Genomic DNA, 17,950 nt, shown 5'->3' on the forward strand with positions numbered 1-17,950 from the left:
ACACTGCAAAAAGTTGAAAACAGTTGAATAAGGTTGAAAATGTTGAAAACGCTGCAAAAAGTTGAAAAAACCTGAAAAAGTTTGAAAACACTGTAAAAATGATGAAAAGTTTGAAAACACTGCAAAAAGTTGAAAACAGTTGAATAAGGTTGAAAATGTTGAAAACGCTGCAAAAAGTTGAAAAAACCTGAAAAAGGTTGAAAAAGGTTGAAAAACGCTGCAAAAACTTGAAAAAAGTTGAAAAAGTTTGAAAACGCTGCAAAATGTTGAAAAAGGTTGAAAACACTGCAAATAGTTGAAAAAGGTTGAAAACACTGCAAAAAGTTGAAAACAGTTGAAAAAGGTTGAAAACGCTGCAAAAAGTTGAAAAACATTGAAAAAGAAAGAAAACACTGCAAAAAGTTGAAAAAGGTTGAAAAAGGTTGAAAAAGTTTGAAAACACTGTAAAAAGTTGAAAATCATTGAAAAAGTTGAAAAACGCTGCATAAAGTTGAAAAAGTTGAAAAAGGTTGAAAAAGTTTGAAAACACTGCAAAAAGTTGAAAATCGTTGAAAAAGTTCAAAAACGTTGCAAAAAGTTGAAAAAGGTTGAAAATGATTGAAAAAGTTGAAAAACGCTGTATAAAGTTGAAAAAGTTGAAAAAGATTGAAAAAGTTCAAAAATGTTGCAAAAAGTTGAAAAAACTTTAAGAAAGTTGAAGAAGCAGCAGAGTCAGTGTCAGAGTAACAGAGGATCAATAGAGCTCCAGTCTTAATGGGAAAATCCAGACTCATCAAGCAGCAGCAGCACAACAGGTGTGTCTGTTGCTCTGGAGACCAGCTGCACAGCAGCCATGACAGTGAACCAGCAGTTCTTATGGAGTGCGCATGGTTGAGAAAATGTCATTCCTCGAGAACCCAGAGGTGACATTGAAAAAGATTTTTTCACAATCAGATTCAGAAGCCTTTCATGAATTTAATGGTGCAGGAATCATGTCTGTAGAATCATCCATTCAGCCACCGTGATGGTGCGAACATGAGAGAAGTTTTGGATTTGAGTGAGAAAATCTCTCTCCAAAATGCATTGGAGCGGATGGGAGAAAATCCTGCGCTCTCCTCACAGAAATGCAGCTGGAGAGAGAACCGTTTGAGATAGAGACCAAGTGACTCAATTGTACGGGTCACAAGAAAAGTGGCTACGTTTAGAGAGGTAATTGTGTAGATTGAGCCAGAAATGTGGCCAGGGGGACGAGAAAAGAATTATTTTTTTGGTTTAAATCCAGACCCTCCCGCACTCTAAATTCCTTTCTCCCACTCTAGCTTTTCCAATACACACCCATTGTAAACTCCAAAAACGGCTGAAATGCTCTCCGTACTTGAAGGCTCACAGTTTGAATTTGGTAAAAGATGTGGACATGATATAACATACCTAAATAGAGGACAAAAATGCCTACATTTTGCAAGTAAAATGAAGTGTCTACGTCAAAGTATGACAAAGTTGTAAGGGGTCAAAGTTGAAGGAGTTCAAAGGTCCGTTGAAGGGTTTTCCCATTGACTTCAATGTTAAAAATAATTTTAAAAAGTTGAAATATTTGAAAAAGTTGAACAAAGTTGAAAAAGTTTAAAAAGGTTGAAGAAAGAGTTTAAAAAGTTGAATATTTTAAAAGTTGAATGGTTAAAATCGGTTAAGATTTGAAGAAGTTATAAGGTTCCAAAGTTTGAAAAAATCTCCATCCGTTAACATGGGGAAAAAAGTTGCACAAAAGTTGAAATATTTCAAAAAGTTTAAGAGATGTTAAAAAGCCAGAACATAGCCAGAATGTCCTTAAAAAGCTGCACATTTTGATATCTGAATGGTTCAAATCGGACAAAATTTGTAGGAGGAGAAGCGTGCCAAAAAACGGCTTAAGAAGTCAGAAGAGGAATGTAATCGTGTGAATGCCTCAGGCATTCACACAATAATATACAACTAGAAAAATTTGCAGTTCCTGAAGAAACTGCAAGTGTGAATGCTGAGCTGAAAATGCTGAACTGTAATGCAGAAAAACTGAAAAAGAAAAGGTGAAAAACCCTGAAATAAAGTAGAAAAAGGTAGAAAAACACTGAAAAAAGTTGAAAAAGGTTGAAAACACTGCAAAAAGTTGAAAAGGGTTGAAAAAAGTTGAAAAAGGTTGAAAAAGTTTGAAAACACTGCAAAAAGTTGACAAAGTTGTAAAAAGGTTGAAAACACTGCAAAAAGTTGAGAAATGTTGACAAAGGTTGAAAACACTGCAGAAAGTTGAAAAAGTTTTAAAACACTGCAAAAAGTTGAAAAGGTTTGAAAAAAGTTGAAAAAGGTTAAAAACGCTGCAAAAATTTGAAAAAAGTTAAAAAAGGTTAAAAACACTGCAAAAAGTTGAAAACAGTTGAAAACAGTTGAAAAAGGTTGAAAACGCTGCAAAAAGTTGAAAAACATTGAAAAAGTTGAAAAACGCTGCATAAAGTTGAAAATCGTTGAAAAAGTTGAAAAACGCTGCAAAAAGTTTAAAAAGGTTGAAAACGTTTGAAAACGCTGCAAAAAGTTGAAAATCACTGCAAGAAGTTGAAAAGGGTTGAAAAAAGTTGAAAAACGTTAAAAACGCTGCAAAAAGTAGAAAAAGGTTGAAAACACTGCAAAAAGTTGAAAAAGTTTGAAAACACTGCAAAAAGTTGAAAACAGTTGAAAAAGGTTGAAAAAGTTTGAAAACGCTGTAAAAAGTTGAAAATCATTGAAAAAGTTGAGAAACGCTGCATAAAGTTGAAAAAGTTGAAAAAGGTTGAAAAAGTTTGAAAACGCTGCAAAAAGTTGAAAAAGTTGAAAAAGGTTGAAAAAGTTTGAAAACGCTGTAAAAATGGTGAAAAAGGTTGAAAACACTGCAAAAAGTTGAAAACAGTTGAGAAAGGTTGAAAATGTTGAAAACACTGCAAAAAGTTGAAAAAGGTTGAAAAAGATTGAAAAAGTTTGAAAACGCTGTAAAAAGTTGAAAATCATTGAAAAAGTTGAAAAACGCTGCATAAAGTTGAAAAAGTTGAAAAAGGTTGAAAAAGTTTGAAAACGCTGTAAAAATGGTGAAAAAGTTTGAAAACACTGCAAAAAGTTGAAAACAGTTGAGAAATGTTGAAAATGTTGAAAACACTGCAAAAAGTTGAAAAAGGTTGAAAAAGGTTGAAGAAGTTTGAAAACGTTGCAAAAAGTTGGAAAAACTTTAAGAAAGTTGAAGAAACAGCAGAGTCAGTGTCAGAGTAACAGAGGATCAATAGAGCTCCAGTCTGAATGGAAAATCCAGACTCATCAAGCAGCAGCAGCACAACAGGTGTGTCTGTTGCTATGGAGACCAGCTGCACAGCAGCCAAGACAGTGAACCAGCAGTTCTTATGGAGTGCGCATGGTTGAGAAAATGTCATTCCTCGAGGACCCAGAGGTGACATTGAAAAAGATTTGTTCACAATCAGATTCAGAAGTCTTTCATGAATGTAATGGTGCAGGAATCATGTCTGTAGGATCATCCATTCAGCCACTGTGATGGTACGAACATGAGAGAAGTTTTGGATTTGAGTGAGAAAATCTCTCTCCAAAATGCATTGGAGCGGATGGGAGAAAATCCTGCGCTCTCCTCACAGAAATGCAGCTGGAGAGAGAACCGTTTGAGATAGAGACCAAGTGACTCAATTGTACGGGTCACAAGAAAAGTGGCTACGTTTAGAGAGGTAATTGTGTAGATTGAGCCAGAAATGTGGCCAGGGGGACGAGAAAAGAATTATTTTTTTGGTTTAAATCCAGAGCCTCCCGCACTCTAAATTCCTTTCTCCCACTCTAGCTTTTCCAATACACACCCATTGTAAACTCCAAAAACGGCTGAAATGCTCTCCGTACTTGAAGGCTCACAGCTTGAATTTGGTAAAAGATGTGGACATGATATAATATACCTAAATAGAGGACAAAAATGCCTACATTTTGCAAGTAAAATGAAGTGTCTACGTCAAAGTATGACAAAGTTGTAAGGGGTCAAAGTTGAAGGAGTTCAAAGGTCCGTTGAAGGGTTTTCCCATTGACTTCAATGTTAAAAATAATTTTAAAAAGTTGAAATATTTGAAAAAGTTGAACAAAGTTGAAAAAGTTGAAAAAGGTTGAAGAAAGAGTTTAAAAAGTTGAATATTTTAAAAGTTGAATGGTTAAAATCGGTTAAAATTTGAAGAAGTTATAAGGTTCCAAAGTTTGAAAAAATCTCCATCCGTTAACATGGGGCAAAAAGTTGCACAAAAGTTGAAATATTTCAAAAAGTTTAAAAGATATTAAAAAGTTAGAACATTGCCAGAATTTCCTTAAAAAGCTGCACAATTTGATATCTGAATGGTTCAAATCGGACAAGATTTGAAGGAGTGGAAGCGTGTCAAAAAACGGCGGAAGAAGTCAGAATAATAATAATAAAGAAACAGGAAAATAAACGTGTGAATGCCTCAGGCATTCACACAATGAGGAAAATGTTAACGTAGTAAAGAACATTTTATTTTGGACGCACAGCAATGAGGTGCGCTTCCCCCTCCAGGCCTGAAGGGGGCGCTGTTGCACTTCAAACTTCTACACAACAAAGACAAAGCGCTGCCGGAAGCTGCTGTCAGTTTTGTAACAACAATTTGTTTTTAAGAATTAAACCCCGCATGTGATGTCGGCGGGTTTCTGCTGCTCATCATGGAGCCAGAGGGACTGGAGGCTCCGCAGCAGAGCCCCAGGCCGGAGCTCTCTGCCGCCATGCGGGCGAAAATCGAGAGGAACCGGCAGCGGGCGTTGATGCTCCGCCAAGCCCGGCTGGCGAGCCGCCCGCTGTCCGCCGTGGACGGAGCGACTTCGGCTAAAGTTTCCAAGACCGTGGACTCCGGGGGCGGCTTCTTCATCGAGGAGGAGGAGGATGGAGAGACGGAGAAGAAAGCCAGGACGGTGGTGCAGCAGCCGGGTGGGTGTGTGTGTGAGTGAGTGAGTGAGTGAGTGTGATCGTGCGCGTGCAGCGAGGTCCCCGTGATGTGAGCCGGTTGTGTGTCTGTGTGTTTTAAGCTCCCGTGATCGAGCCGGACTACCTGCTGTGTGATGACTGTCACAAACCTTTCATGGACTCCTATCTCAGCAACAGCTTCGACCTGTGTGTGTGTGACAGCTGCAGGTAAACACACACACACACACACACACACACACACACACACACACACACACACACACACACAGGTTTGTATTTCTATCCTAGTGAGGACACTCATTGACATAATGCATTTACAAACCCCTAACCCTGACCCAAACCACAACAATGCCTAACCCTAAAGAAATGTTTTTGCACTTTTACTTTTTTCAGTAACAACATGGCCAAGAAAACACTGTTTGCCCTCATTAGGACCGGAAAAAGGTCCCCACAAGTCACATCGAGCCAGGTTTTCCTATCCTTGTGGGGACATTTGGTCCCCACAAGCACAGAAAAGCGCGCGCACACACACACACACACACACACACACACACACACACACACACACACGTGTGTATTTGTATCCTCGTGGGGACCTTCCATTGACTCCCATTCATTTGTAGCCCCTAACCCTAACCCACACCAAAACAAAGCATAGCCCTAAAGAAATGTTTTTGCACTTTTACTTTTTTCAGTAACAACAACATGGCCAAGAAAACACTGTTTCCCCCCATGGGGACCCAAAAAATGTCCCCACGAGGTAGGTCGTGCCAGGTTTTCCTATCTTTGTGGGGACATTTGGTCCCCACAAGGACAGAAATACCCACACACACACACACACACACACACACACACACACACACACACACACACACACACACACACTGCCTCTGAAGCCTTCATCTCACTGAGAGAGGGTTTTAATGACGAACACTTCATCCTTCATCCTTCCGGGCTGTAGCGGAGCCAGAGTGGGGGCAAGGGGGCGGTCGCCCCAAGGCCCACAAGGTCATAGGACCTCGTTTCATGTGATGTGTTCACATTTACTCGTAAATAAATTATTATGATAAAATGTGCAGTGTGTGCGAGAAGGTATACGCATAGCCAGCACTGATTGGCTGTGTGGCATGAACAAGTTTTTTTCTTTTGCACTTGATCTGAACTCTTTGGAGGGAAGTTCAACAGTATGCTAGCCGCTAGCGGTACTACCCAAAACCTAACATCGGAGCCACTGGTGAGTCAGTGAAACCTTCAAAAATATCATCTTTATCAGAATGCTGTGGTCTTAAACACCTGCCTATTTGAATGTGCCTTGTGTTGCTCTCAACTATAAGAGACCGCCGAGTCTATTTTTTTTCTAATATAGTGAATTCCAAAAGATATAGATAGCTGTGTCTATATCTATCTGAATAGATTTTGTAATTTTAGACCAGCTGTGTTCATTTTATATTTAAGCTGTATCAAAGATGGTACAGATGTAGCCAGTGAGTTTTTATCTGAGATTTCAGCACCATGGACAGCGGACCATAGATCGTATTATAGCGCTTTCGTGACGTCAGCCATTGCGTTCCCAAATGCTGTTCTGCAGACTTCAGCGAATCCAACAGGACGTCTCCATATTGAACATTTGAAACCGGATGTAAATGTAATTGGTCCAGCCCGTCACGTGACCGCGTCACGGGACAGAGGAGGCGCTGTGATAGGGCGATTTATGCAAAACTTTAACTCGTAATATAAAATCAACAGATGATTTGTCTGAAAATCAGAGTCTGGTGAAGCCAACACGGTTGCAGAAACTACTGATAGAGACCAAAACATGTTCTGAAACCGGGTGCTTTATATGTTTATTTTCACTCTGAAAATCGGCATTTTTGAATGGGTTCCATCGAGACCGGTTTTTTTTTTAAATCAGCATCATCGCCCCCTGCTGGAATTTCCCCGGAATTACAGCTTTTTTGCACTTATGCATTATCTTCATGTTTTATGAGCGGAGGTTGGCGCTTGCAGCAGACGCTCTGAGATTGACACCTGTCAGGCTTCATTTGTATGTGTGTGTGTATTTGTTCTTCAGAACAAGTTTGTGAACTGGTTTGTGAATTTATTCTGCTTTCTGAGGCATATAGGTTTGCTTGGCTCAATAAAAGTGAGCATTGGTGTGTTGTTTGATGGTAGCATGAGGGATTGTTTGAACGGTAAAATTACTATCATCAGGGCCTGTCGAGAATGCTCCGCCCCCTCTGTACTGAGACCCGCGCTCTGCCTCTGCTTCAGGGACAATGATGTGAAGCACAAGCTGATTTCCAGGACGGAGGCCAAGCAGCGTTTCCTCCTGAAGGACTGTGACCTGGACCAGAGAGAGCCCCCCCTCAGGTTCATCCTGAAGAAAAACCCCCACAACCCGCGCTGGGGGGACATGAAGCTCTACCTCCTGCTCCAGGTGTGAAAAAAACAAGTGCATTCTCATAGTCCTCCATCTTTCTCTGTCCTTCTTTACTATCCCCTAATCCGGGGATACATCAGAGTTTAAAAGAATAGAGCTGTGTGTGGAGTTTAAACCAATTGTTGAAATTCAAGTCTTGAGTGTAGAATAATGAAAGAATGAACATACATTTTCCACTCCACCAGTGTAAAATTATGTAGACTCTTGATGTGATGATTGAATTTGTGAATGTTTGCCCAGGTGGAGAAGAGATGTATGGAGGTGTGGGGCTCAGAGGAGGCTCTGGAGGAAGCCAGAGAGACGAGAGAGGAGAACAGAGAGGTGCAGAAACAAAAGCGCTTCAACAAGAAAGTCAAAGGTTGGTGTCTGTTCTTTGCCCAAATTTTAAAAGACTGAATCATGACAGTGCTTGACAATGTGTGTGTGTGTGTGTGTGTGTGTTTGTATCAGAGCTGCGCAGAGCGGTGAGGAGCAGCATGTGGACCAAAAACACCTCTGTTCACCAGCATGAGTACGGACCAGAGGAGGTGGTGGACCCAGAGGAGGACCTCTACAAGAAGACCTGCACCAGCTGCGGACATGAACTCACCTACGAGAAGATGTAGAAACACACAGACTGCTTATTACAGACTCATTCGACTGGGGAAAAAAGGGAACCAAGACTCTTTGCTGTTTTTCTACTCTCGCATTTTTCCTGTTTGCTAAAAATAAAATGCACTCGTGACCTCCCACATGAGGTCAACCGATTCTTCCTTGTAACTCCAACTCGTAGTTTCTATATATACCTGCGGTTTACATGCTGACTCAGCAGTGCTGTAATTAACTATAGCAGGAACATTTCTGCCTTTCCAGTCCAGCTCCTGTGTTGACACATCCTTTCAGGGAGTTTCTCTCAGGATTGAGCAATTAAGAAAGACACAAGACTGAAAGTTAAATCGTGTATTGCATTAAAAGTGAAAAAGGAAGTGCATGACTGCTTTAAGATTCTGAAATCATTTGTATGCTTTATGAATGAAAACTGTTGCCTATACAGGTGCAAATCACATCATGGCCTGAAGCATTCGCTGGTCTTATATTCAGTATCAATCTTGTCATCAACTTTATATTTCCATAGTCATCTCTCTGTGACTGATTGAGAAAACATTTAGGACACCATAAATGTAAGACGGAGATTCTTGTATCTTAAGTTCCGTGGGATTTTCGAATTCCAAATTTGCTACTGCTACAGTGTCTTCTCAAAGACTAAAATCATGAGTGAGAATAGTTTGTATTTGCTTAGGTTTTATTTGCAATACGTACTATGTGTATGAGCAGAGGGTCTGTTGTTCTGTGATGAATTTCTGCCTGTGATCACAATTTATCTTTAGCACCCTAGTTTTCACTCTCAATTTCGAATCATACAAAATTTAAACTCACCCCTCCAAAACTTCATGTTGTTTATAAAACAGTTTCTTGTATTCTGAAAGTTAATGTTTGCATTGAGCTTTTATTTTTTGTGTACAAGTTGCAGTTTTCTTAAATAACTTGCGATGGATTCTGTTCAAATCTTTTCCAGGTCTATATTCATTTTCTTGTAGTTGGGAATCACACATTGATGCTGACTTTTACATTTTGAATGTGAGAATTCTCCAAATATACTGTCGCCTTACTTCATGTCATCTTATCTTGAACTTTCACTGGCTTTTCCTCTTCATGATTCCTGGTTTGACCCTGAGTAAATAGGAAGTGGGCAGATCAGTGTGCCAGCAGAGTTTTTGTGATGTGCTTTCAGAGGAAACGACAGCAGAGGTGCAAAGTGGTTACTGTGAACTCATGTGTTCTTGTGCTGCTTAATAAGTGACTTGCTTACTTGTACAATCAACAACTCAAACTTTATTTACAATTCACTTCATACATTGTAACACAGATACAGTAAAAGATTTATAGAACTAAAGTGAAGCAGCATTGAAACCTGCTGGCAAAGTATATTCACAGTGAGAGATGTGTTTAATCATGGGCTGCTGATCATCCAGGCAGAATTTGCTCAACTTGCTCATAAACTCTTTAAATGATAGTGTTGAAATGATGTTTAAAGGTCCACAGCTTGACAGTTGGTGCTGCTGTAGATTCCAGCTGTTTCAAGCTGGTAGAAAACCTCGCACTGTAAATGGTTTTGTCCTGACGTGTCAATAGAGACGATAGTGAACATCTCGTACGGAGGAATCAGCACCTCGTCCTCATCCGAGTCAAACTCTGTGTAGGACTTCAGGTAAGCCCCGAAACAGGTGCGTATCTCAAAGCAGGTCTTCCTGCCAAAGTGACCCAGGTTCTCGTTGAGGGAGCTGGAGGCGAAGGAGCCGAAGCGGACGATCTGTCCCAGCTCCCCGCTGAACAGCAGCTTGCTCCTCCGGTAGGAGGTGTAGCAGTTCCTCTGGTTGAGCTTCAGGAGCCTGATGGCGTCAGACAGCAGGAAGTGCAGAGCGTGGAACTCAAACGAGGTCTTGTAGGATTCCCTCCCCTTCCGGACGGCGCGGTTCAAGCCGTCGTAGGCCCCCGCTGTGTACGCGCACAGAGCCCTGAAGTGATCCCAGGACAGCAGGTCGTAGCTGTCCCTGATCTTCATGGCTCTGAGGGCACAGAGCTTTGTGTAGGTGGTGTGCAGTTCCTGTGTGGAGCTCTGATTAAGATAGTGCTGTTTCACCTTGATCAGCATCCTCTGGGAGCAGCCATAGTACATGTCGTCCACCGAGTCCGGAGACAAGCTCAGGGGGATCCTGATGAGAGGAGTTTTCAGGACAACGTGCTGGGTGGAAGCATCCTGTGACTGAGAGGCTTCATCCAGCCTCTGGACGTCAGCTTCCTCTGCAGGCAACTAGAGAAGACCACGAATGTGTGAACCAAGAAATTTGAGGTAAAACAGCAAAAATAGTATAATATTCATATGTCACATATTCTGCTGTGGTGAATGCAAAACGTTTTGCACGTTACTGCACAATCCAAGTTCTTGCAGTTCAGCCCAACAGATCTGAAATAATTACTACTTTTTCAAGTTTTTATTAAGCCTAATTTTCTGTTGACGTGAGAAATCGGTGAACCAGTGTACGTCACACCTCAAACTCTGTAAGGCTGGCAGCAACTGAGGGAATTACAATTTCAATATATCTTAATTACAATATATATTTTCATGTCAGGATTTAGGTAAATCTAATGAAGCTAATTGAGTGCTCCATGAGAGTGTGAAATCATTTTCTTACCGTCATTGCATTTAGTGGGCTGATCCATCCACAGATGGCAACAAATGTCCATATATTAACTACTGACATGTTTGACAAGATCCACCTTTAACAGGAAAAAAAAAAACCCCCAAAAACATAGAAATCAGTGAGAGCATCATTTTTAGGATCAAGATTTACTCCTTTGCTGTCATCCGTCTGGCATTTTGCTTCAGGTCAATACAAAATATTCTCGCCCCTCAACAATATATTTTACAAACACACTTGAAATTCAATGAAATAAAAAAAAATTGACTCAAAATGCTTTTTGGTCTTACCAGGTGAGGAGGATGCAGATGCTGCGACTGCCAGAGCTGGTTAGGTTTTCCATTCAGGTGACGCCAGTTTTATATCAACCCTGCTGTGGGTGGATGTACTGAGGGCGACTCCCCCAAAAGCTAAAACACCCCTTCATTACAGAGGACAAGCAACAGATGGCAGGGGAAAAAAACACTTTACCCAAATGACAAAAACCTGTGAATTTTCTCATGTACTAAAGTGAATAAATTGAAAAGGTAATTGTTCTATAATTATTCTACAACTGAAAGTAAAATCATTGAGATTTGAGTTCTGATTTGGTGTGGAAATATGTGGAATGTATCAGTTTGTGTAATCGGTAAAATACACAGAAGTTTCAAAATTTAATTTCAACAGAATCTGAGGTGCATAATTAGCAATTTGAAGATAAGTTTATTCCACAATGGCAAGTATGTCAATAGTTACACTTGTTCAATATACAACAATCTAAGCTTTAAATCTACTCAAGTGTGGCCAATAGTGTTAAACTGAACATATGGCATTTCCTCTAGGTTGGCCACTCTTAACATGTGTTCTGCAGAATACAACCTCAAATCTTAGCATAATGTATCAACATCTTATCTACAGGTCAGAGTTCAAGGTTTGAAAACTGGAATTGTGCTCAGATGCTACAAGAAAAATGTAGCTTGTTGAGTGGCGTTATCCTAAATTAGAGATGCAAAAAGACAAAAAGTAGAAGTATGTTTCCAATTATTAATTCAACATATTGACTGGCAATACTTCATCTACCATGGTAAAAGCAGAAATGTTCCACTTCATAGTAAAAACCATGATTGGCCCTGCCAGTGAGACCATAGTAAAAAAGCCTCATTGTTTTCAAAGAACTGATGACCAAGTCAAGGTTTAAAGAAAGAGTGATCATTGATGAAGGGAAACCCCAGCTGGTTCAGGAAGATTTCTGCTGAAAATCATTTCTGATGAAATCATTTTTCCACATCAGCATTTCTGCTTTTGCTTTGTGAAGTTCCTTTTTAATCCGAGGCCTTCTACTGGCACACCCGAGAGGCTGGAAAGCCATTTCTAAATTTAGATGAAAGTGTTTGAGCCCGTACTGCCAGAAATTTAGCAATGAACAAATGTACATAGTTAAGATGCAGTTCTAATTTAGATGCAGAAAAGAATCCCAAGGAATCCATTAGCCAAGGAAATATTGCATTTGATCTACATTGTTCAAAAAGAAAATCAACTCCAGTTGATACCATATTAATTCAAGTTTATTTCATGACACATTCAAATTTCAAGACAAGAACCAAATTTAAAAGCGAAACATCTCCATTGCATTATCAGCATCCTCAGCCTGGACCTCATACTGCAAGAAAAATAAGATTTATGAAGTTTGACCTTCACAGGTAGCTTCGGATTTGTCAGAGGTCTCAAAGAAATCAGACTCACTTCAGTGCATTTATCCAGGAGATGGCTTGCAGCTTTGCACACCGACACATTCTCGTGGTTCTGCAGCATCTCGATGTGGGCGAATCCTCCGAGCTCTTCGATCAGCCGACACAGTCCCTCGGTCTCTCCAGATTTCTCCGCTGCCTGAGGAGTCATGAACCACCTACAGTAAAACCACCGACTCTGAACCAAACCAAGTGCTGCCAGGGAGCGACGTCCTCACCATGACGAGATTGTTGATGGTATCCAGAATGACCATGACGACTTTGGCATCTCGGACCTGCAGGAGATGGACGATGGCTTCCAGGGCTCCAGTTCTGACCAGAAAGATCATTTGATCCACTGTGCCCCCAATGGTGATGTTCATCACCGCCCACACAGCTTCTCTCTGACTCTTGAAATCCCCCTGGTTGAAGAAAAGTAAAGTTGTGAGAACTCGTAGTTGAAGTCAGTGACTGAACCCAGTCAAGGTGGTGTGAACGATGGGATTTGTAGCATGTTCAAAAAAGTGCTTCTGGAATTCCAAGAGTCATCAAAATCAGAATGACAAACATCCACACACTACTTGGAAGGAAACTCACAGATCTGAGCAGCTCAACCAGAGGAGCAAACAGGCCACAGTTGATCAGCTGCTGGATTTGCTTCGACGGTCCTGCAGCAATGTTTGACAGAGCCCACGCCGCCTCTTTCTGCACGCTGGACTTCGAGTGCCTCAGCAACTTGGGCAAAACCTCCAAAAATCCAGCGTCGATCACCACCTGGGTCTGCGCGTCAGAGCCACTCACGATATTCCCAACTGTGCGGAGAGCTGGGGCCTGGAGGTCAAAGGACAGGATTTCAGTCAGATTCTGGCGTTTAAAAATTTACTGCAACTATGGAAAGTGTACAGTCTTTGTTTCAGACTGTAAAGCAATTTCTCAAGTTCTGACTGATTCCGTATACCAGCTTTATATTCTCACCATGACACAGGTGTCCTCATGGTTCAGGAGCTCTATGAGTCGAGGGATGATGCCAGTTCTCACTACAACCTCAATGCGGTCGTTCTCGCCGTCTGAGAGGTAGGAAAATGCCCAGCATGCTTCTGACAAGATGTTTTTGTCACTCAGATGGAGAAACATGATCAGAGAGGGCAGCATCTGCAGGAAGAACACCATCATTACTGGTACATCATTAAGGTGGCGTTAAATCGAGGGCAGCATAAAGCGGGGATGAGTTTACCTGCTGGACTACAGACCCAGGGAGATATGGGTCCTTGCTTCGGCACAAGTTGGACAACGTCCAAGCCAGATTATGCAGGAAGCCAAGCTGTGGTTATAAAAAGTCATTCAACAGTGAATTTGGTTTCCATGCTGAGAGAATTATTGGTGTGTCCCGACATGAAACAGTCTTTACCAGGATTGCGCCATTTACTTTAGGTCTCAAAAAGTAGCCTCTGGCACAAGTAGTTTTGTGTGAGAAGAGATGAATGTACAGAGCATAATACTCCATTTGAAACCATTCCTAGACCCCAGCCAGGGCAGATTACTACCCAAGTCTGGTTTTCAGTGTTATAAATGGCATTACCAAACAGGTCTAGCCTAATCTTATCACAATTCACCTGCTTAAATAAGCAAGAAATGTCCTACTACACGAGTGAATGTTTGAGTGCAATGCTACTCTAATTGCTCCATGAAGAACACTTGGCTGAAATTACAATGACTTACTGGTGTGTCAGGTGAAATGCATGCCAGCAAAGCAGGGACGGCATTGCACGCAATCAGGACGTCTCGATACACAGGCCCATCACCTGTCGAGCAGTTCAAACTGAACGCTATTGCTTCAATGGGAGACCATGGTAAAGGTGTACTGCTGGACAAGCCTTTGAAAAACAAGCATCTCTTCTCTCAACTGCATGAATTAATCTCAAAAGATCACTAGTCAACAGTTCACCTGCAATATTCCCGATAGCCCAAACCGCCTGTTCACTGATGTGCAGCATCGGCGAAGAGAGCAGCGCGATGAAGGCTGGTACAGCACCATGGTCCACCACCTGAGAAAAAGACTTTTTTTTTTTCCCCTGAATGCAAGAGGTCACAGGGCTTCCACTATAACTGAAATCACCACTACTCGGTGCCAGCACACACGAAGCCAATACATGAACATCTTTGCAGTTCATATTAAAAACGGGTGACTAGTCCACATTTACCTGCTTTGTATGCCAAGACGTCCCAGAGGTAACGTTGGTTAGAGCCCACGCCGCCTCAAACTGCAGAGTCGGCTCATCTTCCATGGAAAGGAAGGCCACAAAGCGGGACAGCAGGCCGGCAATTATGATCTCATTTATAGAAGAGTCACGCTCCACAGAGAGCAGCTTCCTGCAAGGAAAACAGGGTACAGTGCACCGATGGCGTCAGAGAGCAAGGCTGACTTCATTCTATACAATTTTTTTTTCTTCCAAGTTAGGTAAAAAAAAAAAAAATCTTAATTTCATTGTGCACAAGTCCATGGTCTAACTTGTGCTGTAGACAAAAAAGTGAAGTTGTTCAATACTATTCACCAATGGTGTTGAGGAAAACAGGGAATCTTTTAACAAATTTGACTCAAACTTGTTGCAATGTGTCAGATCACCACAGATCCTCTGGGAACAGAAGAGGGAATTAAAAAGCTATAAATAAACTATAAATACACTATAAATAAACTAAACCTTAAAGTTGTAACCAATGAGAATAACCTGTAATGGCTCACCTGGCTGCCTGGCAGCCTCTGATCTGTAATAGTATGCAGTCGCTGTTCACGTCCCTGACGATATCCTCGATGGACGCGCAGGAAATCTGAAACGACAGACACATTTTACAGAGTCTTGCACCGAATAACCGAAGCCGTTCAGAAGCGTCCTGAACACACCTGCTCCTTGAAGGGACTGTCATCAGAGAGGGCCTCTTCGTCCGGCAGGGAAGACAGAGTTATTTTCCTCCTCTTCATAATATGTTCGTTCTTCTGATCTTTGCGCAACTTTACGCACATGGCAATCCGTTTTTCTCTCAGTTTCTACAAGTATGAAAGGAAAAACTAGTCAGAAGGAAAAAAATGGATTTCATACACAAGGATTTCAATTAGAAGTGCACTTACTGCTGGATCTCTGAACTTGTTTTTGAACCGGGAGAGCCGCGCCTCGGTGCAGGCCATGGTGGACCGAGCAGGAGCCTCACAGGGGGAAATCTCAGCCACGCGACCCGGGAGGGTTCAAATAGACAGAGCTCTACTCAGGTGAGTCCAATTAACTTTAATTGCCCTCAATCTTTTCTTTCTCCCCCTCTGTTTTCTTTTCCTCCCACGTGCGCAGTTCAGGCAGTTAGCCGGACCCGTCCGGTGGGTCAAAACATCACCATATCTTTTACAGTTCATGTGTTAATTAGGAAATAAAATAAGAAAAAGCTTCATATCTTTTGAGGTTTCTGATGGGTTGAAATCCTCTCTTGGAAAGTAAAACACAAAAACAGCTTCAATCTGTGAGTGAATCTGTGTAATCCATTTGTGTTCCCTTGTTTTGTTTCCATTTTTGTTGTCCTCATACCAGTCACTAGGCTCACTTCACGTTCTTGAATGTTTGGAGGTTGCTGTCGACAAAAGAAAAAGAAAAGTTCCAAATAACCAATGGGAATTTCAATCTATTCTTAAATAGATATTTTCAAACCTGAAGTAGAGAGATTGCCTTAACCACCCCCCCCCCCCAAAAAAAAAAAAAAAAAAAAATGCTTATGAGCAAGCTTATGGCTCAAGTCACCACATCGACATTAGATGGCAGCAGAACATAACTGGCTGCCTTCTGGGCCTGTGAGGTTGTGTGTCAGCATCTTTGCTCAGTCAAAAACTGTTTCTCCAAGTTGATTTTGTGTATTTTTTTTTTTACCTTATTGATCCTCTTGAGGAAATGATTTATCTGCATATAATCCATCCTATTCATAGTTAACCTAAACTATTCATGGTAGGAGCAGTGGACTGCTATAGTGTAGTGTCTGGGGAGACTCTGAGGGTCAAAGGTCAAGGGTCTTGCTCTGGGACCCACAGTGGTAATCTGTCAGCTGTGAATCTGTGAAGCTCAGAATACAAGCTGACTTCTCTAAACATCTGGGCCTCCATTGGTCATAATGTTAAATTCAAGACAGGGACGATTTTAAATAAAAAGATTAAAAATGTGCAAAAGGAAAACCAGGGTGATCTATAAAAAAAAAGAGAGAGACGAAATATTGACAGTGATGAAGTCTCATGTTCCTCTGGAGCCGTCAGGAAAGGCTGAACAATGGCAGCTGAGCTGAAGGTTTCCCCCTGACCGAGTTATAATAGCTTCCCTTTGAGAAAATACACACACACTCACACACACACACACACACACACACACACACACAGTTGGTGCTCAGACTCATGTGCTGTATAAACACGGGTTCTTTCTGTGCCTTCCCAGCAGCAGCAGCAGCAGTGTAGGTCGTAACCCTCGTCAATGGTTTTCTCTCATGCAGCACCTTAAACCATCTTTCTCACACCCAGCACACACACACACACACACACACCCTTTTTCACCTACTGATTTCCTATTTTACATGTTGATTTTTATGGCATGCAAAATGATATTTCAGCGGCCCAGCCTTCCTCAGCTCATTGCTTTTAAGAGCTGCATATTGGTGATTCTGATCCTCTAATGGATTGAAACTATGAGAAGAAAATTTTTACTTTCGACCACATCCCATATCGGGTCTGATTTATTCAGACGTGATGTGGTACCTGCACATAGCAGAGAGAAAAGGGTGAATAAAGCAGTTTGAAGCCAGCAGGTCGGGTTTGTTCGCCCCAGCAGGCCATTGAAATGAGCGAGGTGAAGGGACAGTATTTCATGTCTAATCTCTCCCTGCGTCACTGGTAGTGATTTTCCTCTGTCAGGCACAGGAAACCAGAGAGGATTAACAGAGATGGATGGTTTCATTTGTTCTCATACACCCTCACTACTTCTTTTATTGTCATTGGCACAGAGGTCAGGATCTCCTTCAGTGAACAGACATGGCGCTGCCACAAAGACATCAGTATACTCGATCACGTTTACTCTTCATTCATTGCATTGCTAAAAATCCACAGGTTTATGAGAATATGTTGTTTCTGTTGATGTATTCAGTTGGAAACCCACCTGTTGCATTGCAGTGTGTGTGTGGGGGAATGTGTGCCGGCGTATGCGTGTTGGCCTTGTGACCTGGAAGTGCTTATGGTTCCTCTGAGACTCGCTGAGGGGCGTGAAGTGTTTCTGCCCTGCCCTGCCGCCTTCGACTCCTTGTTAGTGTGAACAATGTGAAGTGATGAAGGGAAATTCCACAGTGCAGGTTGAGGGCTTCTACAATGTACACACACATTCACACACACACACACACACACACACACACACACACACACACACACACGCGCACACACACACACACACTTCAAAATTAAATTGTATGATTTTGATTCAACATTTCCAGTGAAAGCAAATATTTAAAAGTTTTACATTCATTTGAGAATATCCTTCTGCTTTAATGACAAGTTGCTTCTCAACATGATCTGACTTTGATCTAAAGATATTTTGACGATTCCTTCACTTGT

At 41.5% G+C, this 17,950-nt stretch overlaps 3 protein-coding genes across 3 annotated transcripts; 1 reads left to right on the forward strand and 2 right to left on the reverse strand.

Moving 5' to 3' along the window:
- Positions 1-4,595: 4,595 nt before the first annotated feature.
- Positions 4,596-8,338, forward strand: xpa (xeroderma pigmentosum, complementation group A). The gene is made up of 5 exons (XM_030094761.1): positions 4,596-4,948; positions 5,047-5,152; positions 7,217-7,382; positions 7,626-7,743; positions 7,836-8,338. The coding sequence occupies exons 1-5, from the start codon at positions 4,687-4,689 to the stop codon at positions 7,988-7,990; spliced, it is 807 nt and encodes a 268-aa protein (XP_029950621.1). The 5' UTR covers positions 4,596-4,686; the 3' UTR covers positions 7,991-8,338.
- Positions 8,339-9,453: 1,115 nt separating this feature from the next.
- Positions 9,454-10,624, reverse strand: LOC115389802 (NAD(P)(+)--arginine ADP-ribosyltransferase 1-like). Its single transcript, XM_030093376.1, has 2 exons — positions 10,619-10,624; positions 9,454-10,236 (listed from the first exon to the last, which is right to left on the reverse strand). The coding sequence occupies exons 1-2, from the start codon at positions 10,622-10,624 to the stop codon at positions 9,454-9,456; spliced, it is 789 nt and encodes a 262-aa protein (XP_029949236.1).
- A 1,585-nt stretch (positions 10,625-12,209) lies between these two features.
- On the reverse strand, positions 12,210-15,511 carry kpna7 (karyopherin alpha 7 (importin alpha 8)). Its single transcript, XM_030093377.1, has 12 exons — positions 15,455-15,511; positions 15,230-15,373; positions 15,071-15,156; positions 14,532-14,700; positions 14,276-14,375; positions 14,050-14,132; positions 13,565-13,651; positions 13,306-13,482; positions 12,928-13,161; positions 12,570-12,752; positions 12,347-12,490; positions 12,210-12,263 (listed from the first exon to the last, which is right to left on the reverse strand). Exons 1-12 carry the CDS (start codon positions 15,509-15,511, stop codon positions 12,210-12,212), a joined length of 1,518 nt encoding a protein of 505 aa, XP_029949237.1.
- Positions 15,512-17,950: the final 2,439 nt, after the last annotated feature.

The sequence above is a fragment of the Salarias fasciatus genome, chromosome 6, assembly GCF_902148845.1.
Source record: "Salarias fasciatus chromosome 6, fSalaFa1.1, whole genome shotgun sequence".
NCBI classification, from domain to species: Eukaryota; Metazoa; Chordata; class Actinopteri; order Blenniiformes; family Blenniidae; genus Salarias; species Salarias fasciatus.

Coding starts and splice junctions, on each gene's coding strand:
- xpa (XM_030094761.1), top strand. CDS start 4,687: ATGGAGCCAGAGGGACTGGAGGCTCCGCAGCAGAGCCCCAGGCCGGAG. Junction 7,383..7,625: donor AGCTCTACCTCCTGCTCCAG/GTGTGAAAAAAA, acceptor ATGTTTGCCCAG/GTGGAGAAGAGATGTATGGA. Junction 7,744..7,835: donor CTTCAACAAGAAAGTCAAAG/GTTGGTGTCTGT, acceptor TGTTTGTATCAG/AGCTGCGCAGAGCGGTGAGG.
- kpna7 (XM_030093377.1), bottom strand. CDS start 15,511: ATGGCCTGCACCGAGGCGCGGCTCTCCCGGTTCAAAAACAAGTTCAGA. Junction 13,483..13,564: donor CTGGGTCTGTAGTCCAGCAG/GTAAACTCATCC, acceptor TTCTTCCTGCAG/ATGCTGCCCTCTCTGATCAT. Junction 12,491..12,569: donor CCATCAACAATCTCGTCATG/GTGAGGACGTCG, acceptor ATGACTCCTCAG/GCAGCGGAGAAATCTGGAGA.